The following is a 26,771-nucleotide window of genomic DNA, read 5'->3' as shown; positions in this document are numbered from 1 at the left end:
TTCACGCCGGGACCTTCTTAGTCTCAGACCCACTATTGATACCTCATGTAACTATGTTCATGATCTCGAAGGACCATTCACCAGATGCACTCTCTGCCGCCCAGCGCAGATCAAACTTTCCAGCCGACCCGCCATGCCCTCAGTTCTTCAACTGGCCACCTTGAATTGTCGCTCACTCCCTAAGCACGCATTGCTAATTAATCATCTCATAGAAGACCACGAGATCGACATTCTGTTCCTGACGGAAACGTGGCTCTCCGATCACTCGGACTCAGACGCTGTCCTAGCCATTCCCCCGGGCTTTCTTATTCAGTCCCAACCTCGTCCATCTGGTAGAGGAGGTGCTTGGCCATCATCCACAGGGACCATCTCTCCTGTAGAACCATTGATGCGCATATCCTTGATTCCGAAAGCCTTCACTTTACCATCCAATTAGCTCCGACTAACTCGCTATCAGGCATCCTAGTTTATCGCCCCCCGGGCCATTCGGGTCCTTTTTCCAGCGCTTTCCTGGATGTTATAGCATCTCAGGCCCACTCCACTACCAACTTCTCGATACTAGGAGACCTGAACATTCACTTCGACGACCCTCTAGACACAGGGGCAGCCGACTTGATTGCAGAATTAGCGGCTTACGGTCTCTACCTCTTAAACTCCGGAGCTACACACACCAAAGGTCACTTGCTCGACCCGGTGTTCACAAACATCCCTACCATGCAAGCCAAAGAGTCCCTCCCCCTCCCATGGACGGACCACTTCCTGGTCCCTCTCCGCATTCCAGGAGCCTTTAAGAAACCCCACAAACCTACCACCTATACCAGGGACAGGGCATGGTCCAGACTCTCCACAGAAGACTGGGCCAGAACCCTGAAATCAACCACCCCTACCTCCTCGGAAGACCCGGCTATCGCAGACAGTAAATTCAGGGAGTGGATCGTCACATCATTAGACTCCATCCTCCCTATAAAAACCCGTGAGGATAAAAACGGGAAACTAGGACCTGCCCCATGGTATACCCCGGAACTCCGGACTCTCCGCAAAAACTGCAAGAAAGCAGAACGGCTATGGAGGAAAGACTGGCAGTACGCCAGCAAGGAAACCTATCAGAAGGCGGTGAGAATATACAAATCAACCCTGAAGCTCACCAAAGCCTCCCATTACGACACGAGGATAAAAAACTCCACCAACTCAGCAAGTGAATCCTTCCTTATTGTAAAAGAGCTATTGAAAATACCAGCTCCACCTTCGTCCAACACACCCCCGTCAGACCGAAGTAACGAACTGGCTACCTACTTCAATGATAAAATCGCCCGCATTCTAGTTTCCCTTCCCCCTCCCTGCCTATCGAACCACATGGACAATGAGGCATCCACCATTCAGACAGGAAGCAGCTTGTGTCCTCAGCTGTCTGCTTTTAGGGCAGTAACATGGAACGAGGTAGATACAACCATGGCTAAAATGAAAAGCGGTTCCCCTTTGGATCCCGCACCCATCAGATTTCTTAAAACCGTAGCCCCTGTCATCGTGCCCACGATCACGGAGCTTATAAACATCTCGCTCGCCCAAGGCTCGGTCCCTCCCAGCTGGAAGAGTGCAGTAGTTAAGGCACTCCTGAAAAAACCCCAGCTGGACCCAGACGACATGGCGAACTACCGGCCAATTTCACTCCTCCCATGCATAAGCAAAATGGCCGAGAAATTGGTCAATGGGCAATTGTCACAGTTTTTAGAAGTAAATAACATCTTACGGCAGTCCCAAACTGGGTTTCGCCCGGGCCACGGCACAGACACCGCCCTTCTCGCCGTCATCGAGGAGGCAAGGCGCATTTTGGATTCAGGAGGGTCAGTGGCAGTGATCCTCCTGGATCTTAGTGCAGCCTTCGACACAGTCAACCATCGTGTCCTACTCCATCGGCTGGCTGTGGCAGGGCTCGCAGGTTCGGCGCTCAGGTGGATAGAGTCCTTCCTCTCAGGGCGCTCGTTCCAGGTATGGGATAGCAATTACCACTCTACCACCCTCCCCCTTACGAGTGGAGTCCCCCAGGGGTCGTCACTAAGCCCTACGCTGTTTAATGCTTATATGGCCCCTCTCGAAGATGTGGTTACTCCCTTCGGGATTAAAATAGTGAGCTACGCGGACGACACGCAGTTGGTCGTCTCACTCTCCCAACTGGACAACCACCCGGATAATCTGTCAAACTGCCTCATGGAAATTCACAACTGGATGTGCGAGTCATCGCTTAAATTAAACGGGTCAAAGACCGAAGTCATGCTCATGGGTAAGCAATGGGCTACCATCCCCCCATCGGTATGGCCAGAAGTGTTCGGGGAAATCCCCACCCCGAAACAAGAAATTAAGACCTTAGGAGTCTGGCTAGACCCCGAGCTATCGATGAAAACCCAAGCATCCAAAACAGCAGGTACCTGCTTCGGTCTTTTGCGCACCATTCGCAGGATCTTCCCACTACTTCCGCCCCTATCTAGGAAACTCCTAGTCCAAGGTCTGATCCTTGCGCGGTTGGACTACAGCAACATGGTATACCTGGGAGCTCCAGAGGCTACCATGGCTAAACTCCAACGCACACAGAATGCAGCCGCCCGACTACTGATGAACCTCCCCTCAGTATCAGCCAAACCAGCAATTAAGGCCTTACACTGGCTCCCAGTTCGTCAAAGGGTCGAATTTAAGGCCTTGTGTACTGCACATAAACTGCTGAATGGTTGCGGCCCTGCTATCCTGAGTGACCTGGTCACTCCCTACAAGGCCCCTAGGTCCCTTCGCTCGGAGAATGAGCATCTGGCCAATATTCCCAGATACAGGAAGACACGTACCGGTGGCCGGCGCTTCTCCGTGAAGGCATCCGCCGGGTGGAACTCACTCCCTCGCACCCTGAGGATGGAACCCAGCTTTCGGATTTTCAGGAAAAAACTGAAAACGCTCCTATTCCCAAAATAAAGTCCCCTCCTTTTTCCTCTTATCTCCTCTGGTTTCCACAAACTACATAGCGCGGGGATGCCTTCTGGTCACCAGGCGCTTTACAAATCGCTAAATAATAATAATAATAATTTATGAAATAGAAAGTGATGATGTGGAATATTGATGTGTTGTGGCATTGCAGGCTCTTGTCATTTGACACTGACAATGTTAAAAAAATACATGGAAGTGACAACGTGCTTAGTAATACGTTCATGTATAAACAGGATGGGGACTTATCATCCATGTTTTTCTTATTTGAAAATGAAAATGTCATTGTTTTCACTACAAAGATCTTAAATGTTTTGTGTTATGTAGATATAATATGCATAAATACAAGTTCTACACAGTAGTGTTTAGTTTTATAATTTGCAGTATTGGGTTAATGTCGTTATAGTTTTGGATATTTGTATTTTCTGTGTGTTTCTTTTTCGTGCGCATACACAGTGTGGTTATTGTATTTAAGATGTTTTGTTTTTAATAGAAATGCGCATATTATGATTTCTGTAGAGTTGATCAGTATTATTGATATTGTGTCTTCTTTTTGTATATGTACCTTTCTTAGTCACAGTGGGGTTTTCTCTTGATGTAGTTTAAAAAAAAAATCAAACAAATATTTTTGTATGTGTTTTTAAAAAGCCCTGAAGAAGTCCTGAGAAAAAAAACATGTAGGCTGTATTGGAATCTATATCAAGCTGTACATACTTTTGATTAAATGTTTATCAATCAAGAATAAAGAAAAAGGAAACAATATGAGGAAGTTGCTCTGCTCTTTTATTTGCAATGCCACCCCATTTGCTATTATGATTGTGCATTATGCACTGTATTAGAATCAATACATTGGAATTATTTATTGTTCTTACATTAAATCATTGAAAACTCTATTCATATCACTGTTTATGTGCTCCTCCATCCAGTGAAGCAATTTGTATATAAGTGGGTATTTGACAACGGTTGACCCAGAGAGTGAGCACATTGTTGCTTTGAACCTCATGCCAGAGTGCAGACAATTGAGTGCCACAACCATTAGTCTGTTTTTTCATATGGAACACATAGGTGTGATTGGAAAATGGGGACTACTTACAAATAAAGAGGAGTGAATTAGGGAGGAGTAAGGTCTGGTTGATGGAGCCTCGATGAGAGTCATGGAGGGGTTTAGGGAGAACTTCAAGCCATCCACATAAGAATAAGCCTATAGATATTCAAAAACTGCACTTCTATAATTAGTACGGTCAAAAAAGGACCCATAACAGTCATAAACTACTTCTGCTCACAGTTGGAATACGTCTAACACCACTCACGGCCAACCACTGGTGTTGCAACCCCTTCACCTTGAAAATAATGATGATAGGAACTTAAAATAAAACCCTATAGGAAATATATTAAGTTTAAAATATTAAATAATATATTTAGTAAATAATACAAAAAAATATACATTCATTTAAAACTAATTTATAAAAATAGCACATATTTTTAATTTAAATTTGTATTACCTTTTTGCATTTAAAAATTAAAGTAATAACATTTCATTAATAAAATTACTTTTAATAAATGATATACATCAATTTTAATACATATTACAGATTTCTTTTTACTGTACTCTAGTTGGAATAAATGTTGTTATTTAGCCTTCTGAAAAATAATTTTCACTTAATTTATTATATTTACATAATTTTAATTCAGAATTAAGTTAATAGTGCTGTAGCATTTTTATTTTGCTCTACATTAAAATAAAGAAATACATTTAATTTACATTAATAGCTATCATAAAATATTTTAAATATTTATTTTCAAGTTTATTACGCTTTTTAATTTTCTCCATACTTTACCATGGGTAGACTCTGCAGTCAGGCCGGAGATCTCTGCATTGTAAAGTATAGGGAAAATATAAATAGTTTATTACATTTTATAATAAATTATTAGAAAGCATTTTTATGTTGCATTTTACGATTAATTAAAAAAATTAAGGAATAAGATAAAAATAAGAAATCATTTTGAAATTTGGAGTGTGCTTGCCAGGCTGAATTACCATTGACGCTGTCATTCAAGGCCTGGCCTTGAATGACTGGAATATATTGGCTGACTTAAAGGATGTTTGTGGCCTAGCCAGTACCGTCTGGATGGAGCTCAAACTTTTACATGTACCATGTTCCTCTCTACAGCTGGAATTCTTTACCCTTCAAAAGAAAGTCTTCAAATTACAAATGAGGTTGATGGGAGGAAAAGATGCCTGTGTTTCTTTATATGTATTGGAACGGAAAAGTTCCTCGCATGGTGATGAACATGTACTCCTGCCCTGAGTGCCCCAGCTGCAATGATGTCTGGGTCCTTGGTGCTGATTTTTGTTGACATGGGTGAAGTAGAGGTTTTCCGGGTTTATATTTTGCAATAAATAATAATGAAAAATAATAAATGTTATGTTGGATCCAGTATGCATATGATGGGATAATATGGTTACAGTTGTAACAAATGTAATTTGATATATAGAAGTATGTTTATTATGGTAATTTAGTAATGTCACATTTATAAGAAACAGCATGTTGGACAAAATAGATGTTGTTTATATAATTCATTCACTCCATTTCGGTCCCCTCCCAATATGTTCCATTGCGCATCTGCACTCCCCAGTTCCGGAGCGCACTGTCAGGCTGATGTAATAATTTATTTCAACTGTTATGTATACAAAATGTTAGATTAATTCCTGTGTTTCTAAATTGTTGTAATTTCAAGGCCGTTCAACTGTAGTTCCATTGATAGGCCTGGTCCAATTCATTTGAGTGAAGCATCATTGTTAAATGTTTCATATTTCGTTCGAACATCTCCAGATGTCAGTAGCACTGACAATACTGAATGCTTTAGTAAAATGGGATAGTGCTTATGTGTTAACGTAATAATCTTGGTTATTCTGATTTGCCAATAGAGTAGATACTTACGATCATACCATAGTGAATCTGCCGTTTTAACAATTTGTTATACAAGAATTGTGTATAAGACCCCCTGATTTTGGGGGTGAGCCAGAAGATTTCTGCTAGAGCTACTACCCAATTTCTTTATGATTTTGCTGCTCATTTGGGACGTGTAACATTTTTTGATTTTGACTACTCTGTATAATTCTTCCAAGAAGCCTTTAAGGCATTTATTCTGTATTAGTAGAATTGAGATTTATCTAATACAATATTTTAACTTTCCTTTGATCTAGATCTCAGTTATTGAGTGCTCCCTAATATTTATTGCTGTTACTCTGCTAAATTGATGGCAGTTAGGGTGCCTTTTCATGCAATTAATTTCAGTAAGTGAACCATCTGAGGTATGTTATGGGTAGTCTGAATTTTGGAGTGTCCTGAATATTGAGGTACAGTTATGTTCTCATATGGATGAACACGGGTCATGCATGTGCACCATGACCTAGGCCTGTCTCACGGATTGCGGTCTTGTTGGACTGGCACCCAAAGTGGTGAAAGACTATTGCTTTTGCCAGGAGTTAAGTAGCACGAGTGTGTGGTGGCAGCATACGTGCAGTGCTCAGTTGGAGTGAACAGGGCCTTTTTACCTGCATCACTCAAGTGAGGCCAATAGGCTGTTTACTGCTGTGCACCTAACTCACCTTTGGCCTGCATCAAGTTATTATATAGTGCTGTCCAGTGTGTGTATTTTGTAAGCATGTGCTGAGTGTATGTGTGCCTGATGGCACAATACATGAAACATTATGGGTTCCATTTTGGGAAACCCAGAGTTGACTGCATGAGGAGGTAGAGGAATGCCCCAAAACAGGTTTGCGGATTGCTGCGTTACTTTGAGCCGGATGGGACAGACACACTGGAGGAAGTAGAGACAGGCTCTTCAATAAACCTCTATGGGTATTCTTTGATTCAGGGAGAGGTCCCTGGAAAGGGGTCTGGGCACATCTCAGGATGGAGATAGGGTGGATAAGAGAATCATAAAGAATAGGGCTGATGTCCTGGGATAACCTTTTAATACAGAGATCACTGTGGCTGACATCCAGGTGTGAACCTCAAGTCACTCCCATCGCCTGTGTTGTGGGGTTATCAGATTTGGAATTTCTTCTTGATGTGACAGACTGCTTTCTGGAGGAAGAGCAGTGCAGAGGAGAGGGCACTTCAAAAGAAAGCAGACCCCCAACACAAACTTCAAATCATATTTGGTGTCTGGAAACTGACTAGAAAAAGGGGAAGTTGAAACCCCCCCAAAGCTGACAACTGCCAAACAGCCAGTCGGGCTGTGCAAGGAGGAGAAGCTCTGCAAGACTTCTGCCTGTTACCAGGACTGGGGGATAAGGTCTGTCAGTGTATCCGCTGGGTAAGGGGACATCATAAAGGGAAAATCCAAGATCACCTGCCCCTGGAGCCAGGCGCATCAGTGCTTGCCTGCGTACCAAGACTAGTGTGCTGTGTGAAGAGGAGATCACTGAAGGGATCAAGATCCAGTGGGGGATCCTGGTGAGTGGATCCCTGTAGCAAGGTGTGAGAACAGAACTGCCATGAAAATAAGGCAGTTGCTCGTGGGATGTGTATAAGTCAGCACCCCCATATTCCAGAGGGGGCTGCGGTGAAGTTAACCATGCCGATAAGGCCGTTGTCTGTGTGCAGTGTGTAGGTCAGTGATCTTGTATTCCAGAGGGGTCAGTGTTGAAGAGGAACTTGCTGCTGTGCTGATAGGGTCATTGTAGGAGAGTAGGATCTGCTCCACATGTTTACCCCCACTTTTTGCTGGTGTTTCACACTTTTTCGACTTTAGTCTGGCTGGGACCCTGCTATTCAGGGCCCCAGCCTAGCTGATTCCTCTCTAAATTGATTACCTGTACTTTAGGTACACCACAGATTGGATCCTGAGGTACCCTTGTGAGTCCCTAGTATATGGTATACCATGTACCCAGGGCATAGGTACCCCAAAGGCCTACCAGGGGCTGAAGCATGTATTATGTCACCCCTGGAAAGCCACCCAAAATAACACCACAGGTCTGCTACTGCAGCCTGGGTAAGGTGGTGCATGCACCCCTTACTGAGGTATAGGTTCACTATACTTCACCTATCACTGCACATACAAACCTATCAGTCACTCCTATGGCAGGCCTTAACAATCCTGAAGGCAGAGTGCTTGGTTATATGTGAGGGGGTGCCCAGGCATGAGCTGAGCCCCTCTGCAGCCTTCGGAATCTCTTCTCTGGGGTTATCAGTGGTGCAGCCTGACCATATACTCTTAAGTGCATTATATCTTAAACGGTTAATGCTAACTTTGGACTGGCTGCACGGAAACATGTCGTGTTTGCTGTCAAACACCTTGGAATCATACCCCCACTTCAGTTCTTGATGTGAGGATATGATCCCACCCTTCTAGAGGGAGAGACATGGTAGTACTGGTATACCCGGTAGAAATCTAATAGAGCCCTGGCATCAAAAAATGGATGCTGCAGCCACAGACACGGGTCTGGCCTCCTGCTGCTGACTGAAACTCTGGCAGGGGAGGCCTGGACAATAGGTTTCCTGTCACAGGGAGGTGTAGCCACCTCCCAGACAGGCTTATGTGTATTGGGACTGGGTGGGAGCATTCTCTGAGTGCTTTGAAGTCCAGCACTGGGGGAACATTTGGTGTCCCTGTGCATAGTCCAGCTCAAACCAGTTCAGGGACTTCCAGCCCCTGCTCTGGCGCGAATCTGGACAAAGGAAATGGGTGTAGCCACTCCTCTTTCCAAACCCTCCCATAGGTGGGTCCCTAGAGCTAGTTCAACCCCTTCCTTAGGTATAAGTAAAGAACCTCTGTAACCAGAACTTTAGATATCCCTGGACGAAACTCTGAAGCTGAATCCTGGATCTTCGACGCTCTACTAAAGACTAGAGGACTGAAGAAATCTCCCTTGGGGTCAAGGAGTGATTCCCCTGCTTGGCAGGCACCAACGAAGCATTTTGCCAGTCTGCATTTCCGAAGCTCCCGCTGGACTCCGAAGTATTTTCAGCCCAGGAAGAGGATTTCCAGACATCTCAGAGGCAGACCCGAGTCCCCAGCAAAGCTGAGACCCGTAGCCCTCGTGAGTAGCGTGGAACCGGAACTCCTGGTCACCGTGCACTTTTGCAAGTGCATTGACTTCTCGACGTCTCTTGAAGTCGTGCTTGGGCTTACTTGTAGCCACTACCTCGAGCACAGAATCCACCAAAGATTGTTGGCCTGGTCACCCCGAGTGACCCATGGGCCGCCATTTTGTGTGTTCGTCTCGAGGTCCCTTCGCGATCCCTGGTCTGTCGACTGGTGATTCCCTGAGGGGGTAACTTTGAATTTCCTTGGGCTTCTCTGGTTGCTCCAGACGTGCCCTGACTCCCCACCAAGTGGTGAGTCCCACAGACCTTGCTGGTCTGCACCAAAGCATCTTTCTTGTTTCTGTGTGGGTTGCTGTTGCCAAGGCTTGTTGTGTCCAATTCGGGCACCGACATTGCAGCACTCGACATCCTTCATGGGACAGCTCAAATCCAGCTCCTGGTTGTCCTCGATGCCTCCTGGTCCTCGTGGCTGAAGAGTCAAGCTTCACCTTCTTCACCTGAAATCACCAAACATCAGTGGGCATCTGCCTATCGCCTTCCTGGTCACTGGCTAGTGACCCAGACTCAGTCCCCTCTGCTTTCAGGTTCTCTCGACTTCGATCCAGGCTTGGATCTCTTCGGACACTTCGCATCTTCCCGGCAGCAGCACTTCTTTGCCAGCTCCCATTGAAATCGACGACGCGACCCGACCCGACACCATTTGACACCTATGCACCCGGCTTCCCTGGGTGAGGTAACACGAGTACTCCGGTGCTCCCGTGGGTGTTGGCCCTAGAACTTCCTAAGTCCCAAAGGGTTTGGTCCTGACTCAATTCTAAGTGTCCCTAATCGTTAAAAATCTAACTGCAACTTTCCCCATAGAAGCTAACGGGCGCTCGCGGCTGTGTTCTCACACTGCACACGGCCCCCGTGGGTCCCCTGTGTCACTAGCTTGGGTGGTTCCTTGGGGTCCCAGTGATTCTACAGGCTCTAGGTCTTGTGTCTAATTAAGTCGTGGTTCTTATACCACTATTTTAGTATATGGTTTGGCTCGCCCCTAGGGCCTGATGTGTATTTGTGCTATTTTACTGTAATATTTGAAGTGTAACTTATGTGTTTTGACCTCTAGTCTCATAAAGAGACTAGGAGAGTGTGTTTAGTAATAAATAAATATATTTTATATATATACCTGGTGTAGACATCTTTCATTTAGGCACTCAAGAGATTATAGACAGGTAAAACAAGCTGCTTTACATTCCTTCAAAACATAGCCTGAAGGCTGCTCTCCATTGCTACCACTAGAATAGCTTTCAATAAAGGTTGTCTTTAACCTATAACCAATAAGGGGTTGTTTGTACTGGTACAGGGTGCCCACTATAACTAGTGGACAGCATATACCAGGCCAACTTCTCACAGTCATTACCCAAATGAAGAGCAAGAGTGGTGACTTCTATGCCAGAGGGGGCCACCTGAAAGGACAAGGATTGTAGCCTTGTTTATGCCATCACTGAAAGGAGGGGTCACTGTGGTGACCAATGCGGGCCTGAGCTTAGACTGAGGATCTGAACCATCAGTCATCGAATTTCCCCCCTCGCCCCAACTGTGGAAAGGATCAAAGGAAACTTACCGTTGCTCTTGAGGAGAGGCAAGGACACCCAGCCGCTGCCCCTGCAGAGCCGCGAGTGTTAGTGAGCAATGGCAGCCGCTGAAAGCTCCTTGCATCCGATTACGATGCTCTCAGAGATCTGTTTGTGCAATCCATGCTGGTATGGGCAAGACTCATTGAACGGATGGAAGGCCCTGGTAAAACTTGCCAGATAGCACTTTGGAGCTAAAACAGTTTTGTCTTTTCTAAAAGAGTCAAAATGGGAGTCCTGAGACTCGGGCTGCTAGTGGGGTCCAACCTGAATGTTGCCTATCTTGAATGGTCTGCCAGAAAGAGACACAAGTCTCGCTGCTCACGCCCCACCAAGGCTCACCAGTGCTCAGGAACACCGCAATACCGCTGCCATAAGGGGAACAGCCAATACTGCCCAGCCATGAGGGGAACGGCCAACATTGTCATTACCTAGCTGTGAGGGGAACGGCCAACGCAAAACTACATCCCCCAGCAGCCCCAAACTGACGACTGCCTCTGATGCTGCGTCCCACGCCCAGAGGCGCGATAAGATCTCCACCGGCCTACCGCAGCACGGGATGCCAGGAACACCGCAATACCGCTGCCGTGAGGGGAACGGCCAATACTGCCCAGCCATGAGGGGAATGGCCAATATTGTCATTACCTAGCCATGAGGGGAACGGCCAACGCAAAACTACATCCCCCAGCAGCCCCGAACTGACGCCTGCCTCCGACGCTGCGTCCCGTGCCCAGATGCGCAATAAGATCTCCACCGGTCTCCCGCAGCACGGGACGTGCGCGGGCGTGCCCGGGCCAAGGGCGGGCCCGTCTGCACCCGTCAGCGGCAGGAAGAGGCAGGACGGGGCCTGGTCTCTTGGCTCTTGGACTTTGGACTTGGTCCTTGGACATTGGACATCTGTACACCCCCATTACTGGCCTGCTCCTCCTGCTCAAGTAAGCACATTTTTTTGTAATCCAAACTTTACTGGAAAGGCGGCAAATTTGAAATCTCGGGGTGGGGGAAGGTGGCTACGCCTAAAACTCTGACCAACTCTACACTCGATTGCTTTCTTCTACGGGCCGCAAAGGCTATTGACATGGAGATCCAGGTTGCGAAGCGACGCCTATCTGTGGGAGGGGGCGAGCCACCTGTTGTGGCTGCTGCACAGATAGCCCAAATGAATGACACTAGTCAAAACAATCACGTATCTACTGGAGATCTAGTTGTTTCATCTCCTGTGCAGGTACATTGTTCAACACCCCCAGTCTCACCAGCACGTGACACCTTAGGCAAAAGGAAAAGAAAGGTCAAACACTTGGAGCCCACACGGTGTACACGGACCAGATCCAGGAAAAACTAAATCTGGCCCCAAGCCCAGGCTAGACCATTACAAAGATCGCCCACCATGAATGCCCCCAACTTTACTTTGCTGTCCCATCCCGAGGAAATACCCCCGCAAATCAATGCGGCACTTACATCCCTTATAGAAGAAACAATTGCCAAGAACTTTTTACCCATCCTAGCAAGACTTCACAAATTAGAGTCAACTATGGAACGAATGCATTCTTTGCTTACCTATATGTCATCGGGAGGGGGCGGGGAAGGAAAGTGTCGGATAGGGGTCGTGATCATAGGGGGGTACCAACCCTGAGGAGTGGTCCTCAGAAATACATGACGATTCATTAACCTGTCCTGTTAATAATTTTCACCCCAAAAATGCTGCTAGTGCAGTGTAACAAATGCACCCAGGACCTTTGATACCCGGGTAAAGCACGCTCGCCCCCTAGTAAAAACAGGTCTAGCCCCACACCCATATCCAGTACTGGGATCAGAGTAGGCTCCAATCAACAAACGACCTCAACAACCCTGTGCAACCCTCCACCTTCCACCTGAGTACTGCCCTTATGTGGCAATTCTCATTAATGATCCCCCGCTGCAAGAAAACTAAAATGAATCTCAGACCCAGTTGAAGAACAAAGTATGTCACTGGCTATTACAGAACAAAAGTTTTTCAAACACAAACTTTCACGACATTTTGTTCCCAAGGCGGGTAAGCTTGGTTGGCCCACAATGCAAATCCTTCTCTGGAGATTGCATTGTGATTAACTGTAGATCCCCAATCTTAGCTAGTCAGCTGCTTTGGAGGGGGCCACACTTAACAAATCAAAGGCTGGGCCAAGGGATCGATATTCTACCACTTGGGTTCTTTAATAGGTATCTTGAATGCAGAGGGGGGAACACATTGGTTACCGGGCTACCCAGTAAAACGCCCTCTATGCACCAGGAGGTCACCCCTCTGGAAACAAGAAACAGATACCAATTACTGAGTGGTTTAGATTCCCAAGACTGGCTACCCATAGTACCCTCTCCCCCAACAAGCACCCCTGACGAACCACCCGCCTCACAGTCTGTTGAAATCCCTGAGATATATAATAACAATATTGTCCCAAGCAACCAAGTAATCAAGATTTGTCACCACCATCAACAGCTAGAGCCTAAGGGAAAAACTAACTCCATAGGACTCACTCAGGATCCTATAATAGAACTTCAGGAACTAAAACTCCTATCCTGGAAGGTTGCAGGCATAAAGTCCAAGCTAATTGACCCTGACTGGTGCAAGCTAGTGGATGATTTCCATCTAGGCCTACTGCAGGAAACCTGGACCACATACAGCATCAAAGCAAAGCAGTCTAACGTTGGCCGCCCAGCTGGGGGTCTTTTAATCTGGGTCAAAAACACACTAGCCTGCAAAATCAAGGTCTTAGACCTCGGCTCTGATGTAATCCTTGGGCTGGAATTATCTTCTCTTAAAGGGAATACCCAAGTTAGGTTATTCAACATCTACAATCCTTTTAATAGTCCCCATAAGTTATCTGGCACAATCACAATATAAACTAATTACCTTGACATTGCCAAGGGGAATCACCGTCTCATAGTTGCAGGCGACTTTAATACAACTTTTGAACCTGTTGACTATATACAAGAACTAATATTAGGCGGAGACAAAGCTAGAGGGATTGCAAAGCTCCAGATACCACCCATTAAGAAATGCACTATGGTGGGGTAACAGGTCCTATCCTTTACTATTACTCATGGGGTTCGAGCCTGCAACGGTCGGACTGATTCTGATAGAGAAGTATGCCACACGTTTAAGAGGGGGGTAATCAAAACCAGGATCGATTACATCCTCGTCGATCTTGAACTTTGGACTAGTGTTAAAGATATGGTAGTATTAACTCGGGAAGATAGTGACCACAATTGCTCTGGTTCTCACGCTGTCTGGCACAGCTCTACTGTATGGCAATCCTTGGCCCAAGAGTGCCCCAGTCATTACTAGCAACAATAACAAACGAGTCACATGGCCCATGATACAGGCTGATCCAACTGCTCTTCCGGAAATATATTCTGAAGTTGAGCAGACTCTTATTGATCTGAGTACCACTGCCATCAGCACAGATGACATCATTTCTATATTCCAGCAATTGACCACCACAATAAGACCATTCTTTTATAAATAATGTAATGAAAATCAATTTAAACAGAAAACAGCTCCTTGGTATAATAAGGCCTGCAGTGAAGCTAAAGCTGACCTAATTGTGGCAGAAAAGTCAAAACTTCCCATAGACATCAGAAATTGTAGGAAGTTGTATAAACTGGCACAAGCCAAGTCAAAAAGGGAATGGGAGTCAGAAAACTGGTGTATGCTTCTTGAGGCCTCAAGTCATAAGAATAGCCAACTGTTCTGGAACCTTCTGTCTAAAGGGTCTCCCTACTTGAAAATAGAAACTGATTTCCATATACAGCCCCATGTGTGGGAGGAATACTTTGAACAGTTATATGCAGGACAAGGGGTTTCATGCGATCCAGGCCCACAAACAAGTTTTTTAGATATAGCATTAACTGAGGAGACTATCATTACTTTAGACAAAACCATTCTAGCCATAAATTCATTACAGAGGGGGAAAGCCCCGGGCCTAGACAAGCTCCCGGGTGACATGTACAAGGCTGAATCCACAATATGGGGACCTTTACTTCAAGCGGTTTTCAATGCCATCATGTCTGGTGGTGAAATCCCGGCAACCTAGAGGGGCACCAAGATTATCCCTATCTATAAAAAGGGATATAAAGTAACTACAGGTCTATCAGCCTTTTAGATGTCTCCCCAAAAATCTTTTGTAAAATCATTCTAACTAGGATCCAAAACTGGATCGAGGAAATAACATCCTGTCAGACTTACAGGCGGGATTTAGGGCCTCCACAAGTACCAGTGACCAATTTTTTTGATTTCTCCTGTTAATCTGGAAGGAAGTGACCATCAGACGTGGCCACCTGTATGTTGTATTTGTGGATTTTAAAACGGCCTTTGACTCGATAGATCACACCCAACTCTGGCTAGCCTTGAGTGAACTAGGACTCCCATAATATATATTGAATATCCTGATCCGACTACATCATGATACATACGCAAAGGTCAGGTGGTACTCTGATGGCGGTCTCTCAAAAGACGTATCAGTTCGGAAAGGTGTATGCCAAGGTTGTATCCTTGCCCCTACATTATTCACCCCCTACATTGATGCCCTAATAGGAGAGTTGTATAATAGTGGTGGCGACCCCCCAAAATCAGCAGGTAGTATAGTGCCATGCCTGCTTTTCACAGATGACACATTACTTATTGCTAGAACACCTATAGGGATCCAGAACCTCCTGAATACATTTGATAAAGCATGCAAGGTGAGGGGACTAGAAATAAACTGCTCCAAGACTAAATATATGACTTTTAATCCCTATAACTCCCACAAGGGTAAACTCATGCTGGGCATGCAATCCCTTGAGCAGGTCAAGTCTTTCGATTACTTGGGAGTACGTATTAGCGATAGGCTGGCCTGGACTTCACAAATTGAGAAGAGCACTCTGACCCTCCAGCATGCCGATTGTGCAATAGTTCGGAGGGCCAGGGCGTCTCCGTACTGGCCGATTTCGCCTATTCTAGAACTTCACAGGGTAAAAGGCCTAGGAGCAGCCCTTTATGGGGCTGAGGTATGGGGGTTGGAAAATCTGAAGGACTTAGCCCTTGCTGAAAACAAATTTATAAGAGAAATCTTGAACTTGCCTGTGAATACTCCCCTATTGCCGCTAAGACTTGATCTTGGTTTAAAACCTATACACCACTTTGCTATCCTTAGGGCTCTCCTGTTCTGGATTAGGATTTGGACTAGTAACACACAATTCCCAGTGAAGGAGGCCCTGGAAGAGCTAATTGGTCTGCATAAGCAAACAGGTTGCATTAAGTGGCTCAATAAGATCAAGGAGTGGTTTTTTTTTAAATTAGGGCTGGGGTGTATTTGGGAGGAGCCAGGGTCCATTTCAAAATTAAGGGTTCCCCTTCTCAAAAAAAGGTAGTGGGAGTTAATGGACTCACAAAGTCTAGAATGTATTGCACATGGCACTTTAACTGCGAGTTTTTTAAATTTTAAAGGAGGGTTTGGCTTAGAAATATTTCTGGATGATATCGAACCCCCCAGGCAAGAGCTCTATATATTCAATTCAGATACGGAGCTCTCCCCTTAAAATGCGTCTGTGACACCACTGTGCCCTACATGTCACACTTTTCCTGAGACTCTTGAACATTTTCTTTTTTGTTGTCCCTCCTATGTTGATCTTAGGAAAACTTGGATAACTCCAGTCTGTCGCTTATTATCTTTGTACTCGTCCCAGTGACACCCTACGTATTTTTAGGTCAGACACCACAAGGTGGTTCGTATTTGCAATCTAGAGATTTCTGCTCTTTGCTAGGTGGAAAAGGTCTAAAATGATAAAAATTGCCTCTGAGAATTTAACTTGTTAATATATCTCAACCGCGCTCCAGGGAACAGTTTTATGTATTTTATTTTCATTTTGGAAGATGTGAAAGTTTGTTTTATTAAACAATTTTTTTTATGAACTACTGAATTGTAATGTTAACTGTTTTTATGCGTATGAACTGTTTTTACGATGTAAATGATCATATTTTTGATCGAATAAAGAATATATATATATATATATATATATATATATATATATATATATATATATATATATATATATATATATATATATATATATTGAATGGGGAATAACCACTCCAGCTAGTGAGAGAGAAGTGTTACTTAGGGACCTGCCTACTGAACACTAGAGCCCTGACCTCAGGGGGCTGTGAGCATTGTTTGTGTATGTTGTATTTCACTTTGTGTTTCTATTTAAATATTACTTTTTTCATAAAAGACAGTAGTTAACTGGACAACCACTTATTGGTGCTATTGAATGTAGTTCGAGTTGTGAGCCTGTGTTCACCCCCCTTTATCTACCTCCCCTTCGAGAAGCAGGAGAGGTCTTGGTAAGCAAGGAATGGAAAAACTCATGGTAAACACAAGGAAGATCCTCTGACCTCCCCCTCCCATTGTCTATCTTGGACAGAAACTGCATGGATAAGGAGAAAGGCAGCCCAGGTCTATAATGTGGATTTCCAAGGGAAGGCCACCTTCCGCCTCTGAAAAAGAGTGAAGTTGATGGTCCAATGTGAAAAAAGGGATGGACACCCCTATTCAATTTCTAGGTTGGCCAAAGGGCAGCCCCTGATTCCAAGAAAAAAGGGGGCTCAGTATTTAAACTCCTGTTGCCTCTGAGAAACCTTCTCTTCCTGCGAAGGTAGTTCAAATGCTTCCATCACATCATGAAGAACTCAAAAAGATAAGGATGAAGAATGAACACCAATTCCCTTGTACAGTTACTGCAACTTAGAAGCCACCTTACAAGTCAATCCATTACAGCCACAAGGTCAGCTCCAGGGCTGGTGGAAAGTGTGGTAATTAGGAACCCTGGCTGGTGACATCTAATCAGTTTCAGGAGAACCAATATACAATGGGGGAGGAACTTGAGCAGGAAGCAAGGGTTCACCTCTGAGGAAAGGTATGGCTAGGAAATTATAGAAGTGGACCGCCACCCAGAAGTACTGAACAAAATGAGTATACAGGAAGTGGGCAATCACCCAGTGGAATGAATGAAGCACAGCTGTTAAAAGTGGACATCTACCTAGCATGCCTGATAGACTGAAGGCAAATGCAAAATGGTTGCATTAAGCATATGACCACATGGTATTGCCTGGTTGTTTGAGAATTAATTAAGCACGGCTACCTGACGTTTACAGCCACCTGATATGCCCGCCTGATTAAAACTCGTTGAAGGTTGCCCTATCGGGCTTGGGATTCATGTATGAGGAAGGACTGTCAGCAGAATGGCAGTGCATGGCAGTGCTTTAAGTTGTACTGGTCCTGCCAGTGCTCAACACGGGCAAGAATTAAAAACAGGCATTGAAAGAGGTTCCTGCTCTTAAATTTACAGGTAAAAAACACTAGACTATTTCTTAACAAAGTGTGCTTTAACCCTTAAAGTAATCCAAGTCAATGATGCAGTCGCTATTACAATTCACTTCACTTTGCATTTATGTCTTTTTGCTTTTGTAAAGCATACGATTGCAAATAAAAACTTAGTAGAAAGGTAAACCATTAAGTGGTCATATTAAACTAAGCATTAATATAATAAGAGTCAAGTTTTTAACTCTTTCCTAAATAGGTATAGGCTTTTTCCGAATGAAAGAGAGAGGGGGAGCTTGTTCCATAATTTAGTCGTTAAGCAAACAAATGAGCGACTGTCCTGCTAATTATTGAAATTTTACTGACTTGAAGATAGTGAGCCGAAACAGAGCACCGCACCCTAGGCGGACAGTTACCCTAAAAACTGTTGTATTAAGGAGGTACCATGGTTGGTGAGAGCCTTATAGCAAATTCATTGGTTTTAGAGTACGAACTGTTTCCCTGCCGGCAACCAACCCAAGTTCTGTAGATGTTGCACAACAGAAATTTGTCGCGAAATAGTCAAAAGAAGTCGCATATATCGATTTTGGATGATTTGGTGATGTTGGACCATGTAGACTGGAAGACCCAGCTAAAGGGAATTACAATAGTCCATTAGGCTCTAACTATAGCCAAAGTGATGGAAAGGAATGATGTCGGGAGATTAAAAAAAGAAACAACAGTTTGACGATCTGATGCTGAAAGAGCCAAACAACACTTCCAAATTTCTTGCTGTTAGGACAGCCCCTGGATGGTAAGTGTGGATCTCTATGTCCTATGAGTACTTTGTTTTTTCAGTTTTGTTTCAGTAGTGTTGTTATTTATGCAGTATAAGAATCTTGCATAGCGCCAACTGTAAATTGCAGCAGCGGCCACCATAAACAAAGAGTGGTGAGGCGGGTGGGGTCGAAGGGGAGGCGTCGCACGGGGGTAGAAATAAAATATAAAAATGATTTTAAATGTGCCTTTTGCCGCCAGCCGCCTCCAGCGTTGCGACTCGTCCCACCGCCTCTCCTCTTCCTGCCTGGTTCCAGCAGCCCCAGGGACAGACTCCCATCCAATCCCCGTGCTGCAGAGCAGCGCAGGGATTGGTCTGAGCAGGCAGGAAAGACGCCCTGCTCAGACCAGGGAGTCTGTGGGGTTTCTCCAGCTCGGCTGCTCAATGCAGTTGGGCTGGAGAAAACCTAAGAGGCATGTGTGTTTTGGTTGTCCTGAGACGGCCGGCCAAACACATATGCGTACTTAGGGAGTGGAGTGCACGTTGCACTCCTCCTCCCCCCTTTCATGCCTAGGCCCCGCCCCTCCCTACAGCACTGGCTTAGAGCTGGCAAATGCAAAATAAAATGATGCAAGAACATCGTTTTATTTTACTTTTGCTGGCTCTGAGCCAGGTGGTGAGGCGATGCACCTCTGCCATTGCGGAGGAGCCGCCACTGGTAAATTGATTTGCCTCTAGGCCAGCGGTCTTCAAACAAGGGGAGGGGCTCACCTAGGGGGCCTCATGTGATCCAGGGGGGGCACCAGGCTCTGGTCAAAAGAAGCATTATGCTGATAACAGGGTTTGCTTTAAGCTGAAAAAATTGAGTGGCAGTAAGCCACTCTGTAATGGGCCATCACTAGCATGTTTTGTCATTTATATCCTAGCTGGGAGTATGAGCCAAAAGGGAACGGATTCCAAATATTCTTCAAATCCTCCACCTCTATTTCTAATAATCACACTGTTGATACTTACACGCATTAGTAAGGCATGTCTGACCAGAATGGTATGTTTGGCATTCATGTATTTGATTGCATTGGTTTTTAAAACGGTAACAGAACTTAACTGCAATTAAGCATTGCCAATTTAAAATAATAATTGTGGAAAATTCTGAGGGGGCCCGATTATTTGTGGGGCGTGGCATTAAAAAGTTTGAAGGCCACTGCTCTAGGCGATGAGTGCTTATGACGGGCAGAGTAAGAGCTCTGGAGGTGAGGCTGAATGCAATGAGAGTTTCTCCCAATGCCATAAACATGTTCATACTACATGCTCCTTCGATCAACACAGTGATGATCACATATGTGCCAACTGTAATTATGATTCTATAAGAAAGCGTGTGAAGGTGGTACATAGCAGTTCAAATACTGATGGCATCAAAAGAAAAGAAAAGATATTTTGTATATCAGGGTGGGTGTGAAAGGGGAAGGTGAGGTAGAGGAGGAGAAAGGAAGTACATGCAGAAGGAGAGAGTGAAAAGACAGCAATGGAGAGAAAGGGGATAAAGTATGAAACATGCAGATGAGGGGACTTCAGAAAGAGATGTATGGTATTGGTGCTTCAAAAAGTTAAATCAAATGCCTCCTATGAAATGTGGTGTCCCTTGTTCAGTACATGCAAACACATATTCCTGAGTGACATTGTTACGTTAGTTGCAATTAGGGAAGAGTAAGACCGGTGTATATGAGGATTAGTTATTTTATTTTTATTTATTTATTTAAGGGTTTATATAGCGCCAGAATCAACTCTGAGGGGTATCTCTGCGCTTTTGTGGAGGCATATCAGCTGTACAGCAAAGGCTGTGGGGTTAATTTTTTTTTAATTAAAAGCAGAACAAAGTGGTTTTAAGTAATTTCCTAAAAACTAAATGATTTGAGCATTCTCTTAAAAAACGGGACGTTCGTTCCAGTATTTCGGTCCGAGGTATGATAGAGATTTCCCTCCTAAATTTGCTCTCCTAATTCTAGGGACCGTCAATAGGTGTTTGGTGCTGGAATGCAGAGATATCGGGGGATGGTAGAGACTGAATTTTTCTGACAGAAAGCTGGGACCGAGATTAAATAGTGCTTTGTGTCGTGTGTCTTAAATTTTATCCGTTGGCGTATTGGCAGCCAATGGAGTTTTAAGAGAGGAGGACGGGAGGCAGATCTGGGTGGCATATTCAGAACCAGTCGCGCCGCCGTATTCTGAACCATCTGTAGTTTATTGATTGACGCTTCATTAGCAGAAAGCAACAAACCATTACAATAGTCTAGGCGACTCAGTATAAGAGCCTGAGTCAGATTCTTTCTTACAGAGTCTGGAAGTAAAGGGAAGACTCGCCGAAGTAGGCCCAAAGTATGGAAGCATGTACCAACTGTCTGGCCAACATGTTCTTTGAAAGTAAGGGCATGGTCTAACTGGACTCCCAAGTTTTTAACAGACATTTTGGGAATAGGAGGCTTTCCAATATTAATGGGCCACCAATTGGGGGACCATAATATGAGGGCTTCCCCGAAAGTAGGAGCTCGGTCTTACCGACATTACACTGAAGAAAGTTATTCCTCATCCATTGTGAAATGGCATTCATGCCCAAAGAGAAGGTCTCCTGAATGGTAGGAGTTAGTTCATTGAAGGGAAAGAGTAGCTGCGTATCGTCGGCATATGATATCGGAATAAACCCATGTTTCCTCAGAACATTAGCCAAGGGAGCCACATAGATATTAAATAGAGAGGGGCTCAGACAGGAGCCCTGTGGAACTCCCTTGGTAAGTTCCATGGGTGCCGAACGATACGGGCCTAAATTAACCGCCTGAGTCCGACTAGATAGAAAACTAGCCATCCAACAAAAGGCAGAATCTCTTAGTCCTATTTCCTTCAGCATTCTGAGTAGTATTTGGTGGGAGACAGTGTTGAATTCGTCGGATACGTCCAATAGCACCAGAATCATAGCATGGCCTTTGTCTAGGGTAATTCTGATGTTATCTGTGACCACTAGCAAGGCTGATTTGGTGCTATATTTGGGCCTAAAACCTGACTGAGAAGGGTCTAGGTTGCCTGACAATACGACATAACTGGAGAGGTGCTTGTTAACATATCTCTCTAGTACTAGAGATAGGACGAAGATTGGTCAGATCAGTCAGAGGGGCCTTCATGTTCTTACGAATAGGCATTATCTGAGCTGCTTTCCATTCCGGTGGCACATAGCCTTCTTTTAGCGAAAGATTCAAAAGATGTCCAATTAATGGGGCAAGTTGAGGAATAAGGGTGTTAACTATTCTTGCAGGGATCAGGTCGCACGGGGAGCCGGTCTTCACTTGGTGCATTAAAGCTTCTACATCTGTAGTGGTAAGCGGCGGGAAGTTCTCAAGCAGCATAGAAGAGGTCAGTCCTGCTGCATCTATTGTCGCAGTTTGCATTTGATGTGGACTCCCTGCAGATACAATATTATCATAAATTGATTCAATTTTTTGTGAGAAATAAGATGCAATGTTATCACAAAGTATTTGTGAGGGTGCTTCTGCATTCTCACATGCCTTAGGTTTCGTAAACGACTGAAGGATGTTACATAAAACCTTTGGCGCATTACCAGCCAATGTAAGTTGGGTGGAGATGTAATTCTTTCGTGCGAGCTTAATACTACTATGATAGCTTGACAAAGAGGTTAGAAACTGGGTTTTATCACTCTCCTCATGAGTGGTACGCCATTTCCTCTCATGTTTTCTACATCGTTTTTTTTTAATATGTAGCTGGGGGTAAACCAGACAGCTTGCTGACGTTTTGGGTAAGTAGAGAAGCGTTTCACTGGCGCAAGATGGTCAATGGTTTCTGTTAATGCAAAATTGTACTTAGTGAGCGCTTCTTCTAGATTATCTAAAGGTTTATTCCGAGGTACTTTTAGGGAAGCTTGGAAGTTCTCTGAAGATCATTTTTGCCATTGCCTGCGGGTCATCCCAGTGTCTTGACGTGGAGCCCTATGTTCAACTTTATGGCTCTTAATGACAAATTCAATTAAGGCATGGTCAGTCCATGTAAGTTGCACTGTTTGTTCACACTGTATATTAGGGGAGTTGGACAGAACAATATCCAGTGTGTGGCCAGCCATATGGGTAGGACCTTCATTCAGTTTATTTAGGCCTAGAAGTGCAAGATTATTCAGAAAGGCTAATGGTTCCATATTATTAGAACATTCACTGTGAATGTTAAAATCGCCTAGTAACACAGAGTTAGTACTGGCGAGTACGTGAGGGGCTAGGAGTTCAGTGAGTAAGTTTGAAAATTCTGTTATGGGGCCAGGAGGACGATAGATCAAGGCCCCTTTCCAACTGACTTGGGCTGATAAATCAATTCAGAAAATGAGAGCTTCCATCTTTGGGTCGCAGTATTCATCCAGAACACAGACGGTAATGCTATCTTTGTGTTTAATGGAAAGTCCTCCCCCCATCTTGACTGATCTATCCATTCTAATAAACTTGTAACCCTCTGGTATTGCCAAAGTGATAGGAGGCGTAGAATGGGGTTTGAGCCAGGTTTCCATTAGAAACCCCAGCTCAGGCTGTATTGAAGAAAATAAATCCCAAATTTCAGTAGAGTGTTTGGGAAGGGAACAGACATTGCAAAGTATGTTTTTCCATTTTCGCTGGTTTTTAGTTGTGGAATATGGCTCACATGGTGAGGAGGCTGGATTTATATAGTAAGAAGTCTTATTTGATAGCTGATGATCAGATGTTACCCAGGTCCGCCTTATATCAACAACATTGCTCTGATAATAACAGTTTCTACACGAAAAAGGTCCTTCAACTAGTGGCAAAGAATCATGTTGACAGTATGGTAAATTAGTGTTTTTAAAATCGAGTAATTCCTGTCTAGAATAGCACGTAATGCTGCTTACGGTATTCACCTCTGAAATGGCCCGACCAGGGGTCCTGGCTTCTGGTGCTGTCCTGGTGCGGACGGGCGCAGATGGGCTTGCCTTTGGCGCGCCACCGGCACGTGTCCGCTGCGCGTTGCTTGTTACAGAGGTCAAAGCAGGTAAAATTTATTGGGAACGACGTCCCCAACTTTTTGTTAAATTTACCAAATCAGTTGCAATACTAGGTGTCAAAAAACAACCATTCCTGCACTGTTAATGCCTACGTTGGGCTGCCTCGGTCTGAATGGGAAACAGGGCTCTCCTCTAACATGTGACGGGAGAGAAGGAACAGACAGCTGAAGAAGAACACAAGCCTCTTCACGGTGCGTGGCTGCTACCTGAAAGAAATGAAAGTGTGTGCAATTGGTTAATCAGCAAATGGAAAGCCTACTTGGGAGCCAGTTCAGGCCTTCATTTGTAGAATCATTTGAACCATTGTGGTGACAAAGAGTTCTTGTTTTTGAGAGGTACTGTAAGCCTGTTATCTGTTCTAGAATGTGTCCTTTAATTGGAAACCTATAAGAAAGGTTTGCACTAGGTAAAGTCTGATAGGATAATACTCATAATACTAAAATATAACTTTTGAAAGCACTGTAAGCACTCAGATAATGACAGATTTACTAAATGTTCAGGCAACGCGTTGCTGCAACCAAATTTGCCTACTGCTGCTGTCATCTCCTGTACTGGCGCTTTAATAGGGCGCCTAGAGTGATGCACAGCCTCGCATGGCGCAGAAATGGGTGTGTGCTGTCTAGCATAGGATTTGTACTGGAAGCACATCCATCCAGTTTAAATTCCAATGTCTATACACATTTCAGAAGGGTCCCATGTGCTAGTGGTGTGCCGTGCACTTTAGCACACATGCAATGTATGCATTTTTTTCCTTGAGAAAAAAAGGGCAGTACTTTTACTACATATCTGCACTTCAATTGCTGAGAAGCTTGTCAGGAAAATTGCTCTAATTAAATTTGCCGAACTGCGCCTTGCTCTTACACAAAGACACGGGCATCATTACCTGGCACTACAACAGGCCACACAATAACCCCGGTTCGCCATCTATCTACTGTCTTATTGTGAGTTTACGTTTTGTAAATACATCAAATAAAATATTTTGCCTTTGCTTACTTAACGTACGTTCAGTAGTTTAGGAAGAGTAAGGTGGACCCTTAATGTAAGCATGGAAAATGACTTCTTATTCCCATGCTAAACACTTTAAAACTGCACCACTCGAGTGCAGAGAACACTTTACAGCCGGTCCCAGTGCACCTCCTGCCCCATTGATAGCTACACCCCTGTATCTGCACCAAAAGAGTGATTTGCCTGAGCTAGATGAGTGAGGCTTACCAAGAGAGCCCATGTTCAGGACCGGCTTTAGGGCAGTGCGACCGGTGCAGCCACACCTGTCGCTAACCTCCGGCGCCCTGTGTTTTGAAATCACTTATGGTTTTAAAAGCATCTGCTGCAGAGTGCCTTGTGCATCCAGCAGTTTTCAGGCTGCAATAAAAATGTTTTAGTGATCAATGTTCCTGTTGGAGAGAGATGAAGTTATGTCTAGTGGCAGTTCGACTCATCATAAAGTAGAGCAGAGGGTTAATAAGCTTGCTGCAAAAACACATGTACCACACAGATCACAGAACTGTATTGTATGTGGTGGCTCAGTTAATTACTGCTTTTGTCACATAGATCCTTTAGTTACAAATTCATACATTACAATCTAGAATATATAACAGTTACTCATGAACTGGCATCAAAGAGCTGCATGCAAACTGCATTATAGGCTAGGACGTTATGATTTTTTCACCAGTATTTCATTAACAATTTCTATTGTTGCCAAAAAGAGTTCATTGTACCTATACATTCTTATTAGTAAAGCCATCCCCAACCAGCGCTTTGAAACAAATGTAATGTATGTGACAGAGGAAGGGCACTGTTGGAGGGTGGTAGTGAGCGAATCCATGAAGGAGACTTCTGGGGGGAGCAGAGGCGCCCAAATCGATTGTTGCACCGACAACGCCAGCGCTAAAGCCGGCCCAGCTCGTGTGACACCCTCAGAAAGTCCTGGCTTTTTAACTAACAGGGGAATTCTGGTTCTTGCAGTTTTGTTTTTATGTGTTAGTATTACATGCATGATTGGCTGAAAAATACCAGCCTGGCACGTGCCAGTGATCGAGCACTAAAATCGGGAGGAGACGTCATGCTTGACACATGGCACTTCGCATCTAGAGTGAAGGGGCAGATCTGGAGGGACAGATATGCCTGACTGCGGTGCGGAGATGAAGGTGCGCTGATTCGCGAACAGCTTTCATGCACTGTTCGAATCCTCTCCGATCAACACAAGCTCCACTCTGCAGGATTCTGGCGGCAAACCCAGCCTCTTTCTACGGCCCGCGGCAACACCTCGCCTATCGCTCAAGGCGCACTCACCGGCCATCGTCCTCCTCCTGCTGGGGGGCAGCTAGTAGCAGTTCGGATCCCAGGTTTGCCGTCACCACGCTTCAAAGCGTCCAGCAGTCGCCATGGAAACGAATACATTGCACAATTTCCGGGGGAGGAACAGCTGCTCTCAATGACAGCTCTAGAGGCCGAATCAGCCTGAAAACAGCAGACGTATTTGCATAACTAAACATACCCCAGGCAAAGGCGACAGAGGGCTGATCTCGCATCCCACCGGAAGTCTTGTTATTGCTGCACTGTAACCCTCGCCCTGCTCCTTTAGGATACTCTGTGTGCTGAGATGCGCTCACAGCTTTGTAGCCCGTATTTTCCTGTTATGTTTGCGTACAGAAAGAAATAGGGGCATATTATCAAGCCAGGCGATAAAATTATCGCCGCTTTAGCGGCAGAAAACTGCCGCTAAAACGGCGATAATGGGCTTGATAATATGCTCTATGGAATTCCACTTGAAGCCCATGTTAGATGTGAAGGGCATTAACCTGAGCTTCAATTGGAATTCCATAGAGCATATTATATTATCAAGTTCATTATCGCCGTTTTAATATGCCCCCAAATCCCGAAACACGGCGTTAGTGTGTATAGACAGGATTACATACAAGAAGGGATGCTCCAATCTTCCATCTATCTATATTTAGCCGTCTCTTGCCACGTCTTACTTTGTAG

General features: G+C 44.7%; 1 protein-coding gene across 2 annotated transcripts in view; it reads right to left on the bottom strand.

Moving 5' to 3' along the window:
* Positions 1–26,181, bottom strand: part of LOC146831135 (uncharacterized) — a 351,402-nt gene extending 325,221 nt beyond the window's left edge. For both annotated transcript variants that reach the window (XM_085604104.1, XM_085604105.1), the window contains exon 1: positions 26,079–26,181. In XM_085604104.1, the coding sequence (XP_085460230.1) occupies positions 26,079–26,085 (7 nt within the window). In that variant the 5' untranslated portion in view covers positions 26,086–26,181. The remainder of the gene's footprint in view (positions 1–26,078) is intronic.
* Positions 26,182–26,771: the final 590 nt, after the last annotated feature.

The sequence above is a fragment of the Triturus cristatus genome, chromosome 5_1 (assembly GCF_964204655.1).
Source record: "Triturus cristatus chromosome 5_1, aTriCri1.1, whole genome shotgun sequence".
NCBI classification, from domain to species: Eukaryota; Metazoa; Chordata; class Amphibia; order Caudata; family Salamandridae; genus Triturus; species Triturus cristatus.
The sequence above is the reverse complement of the archived record's forward strand: the minus strand, read 5'-3'. Positions and strand labels throughout refer to the sequence as shown.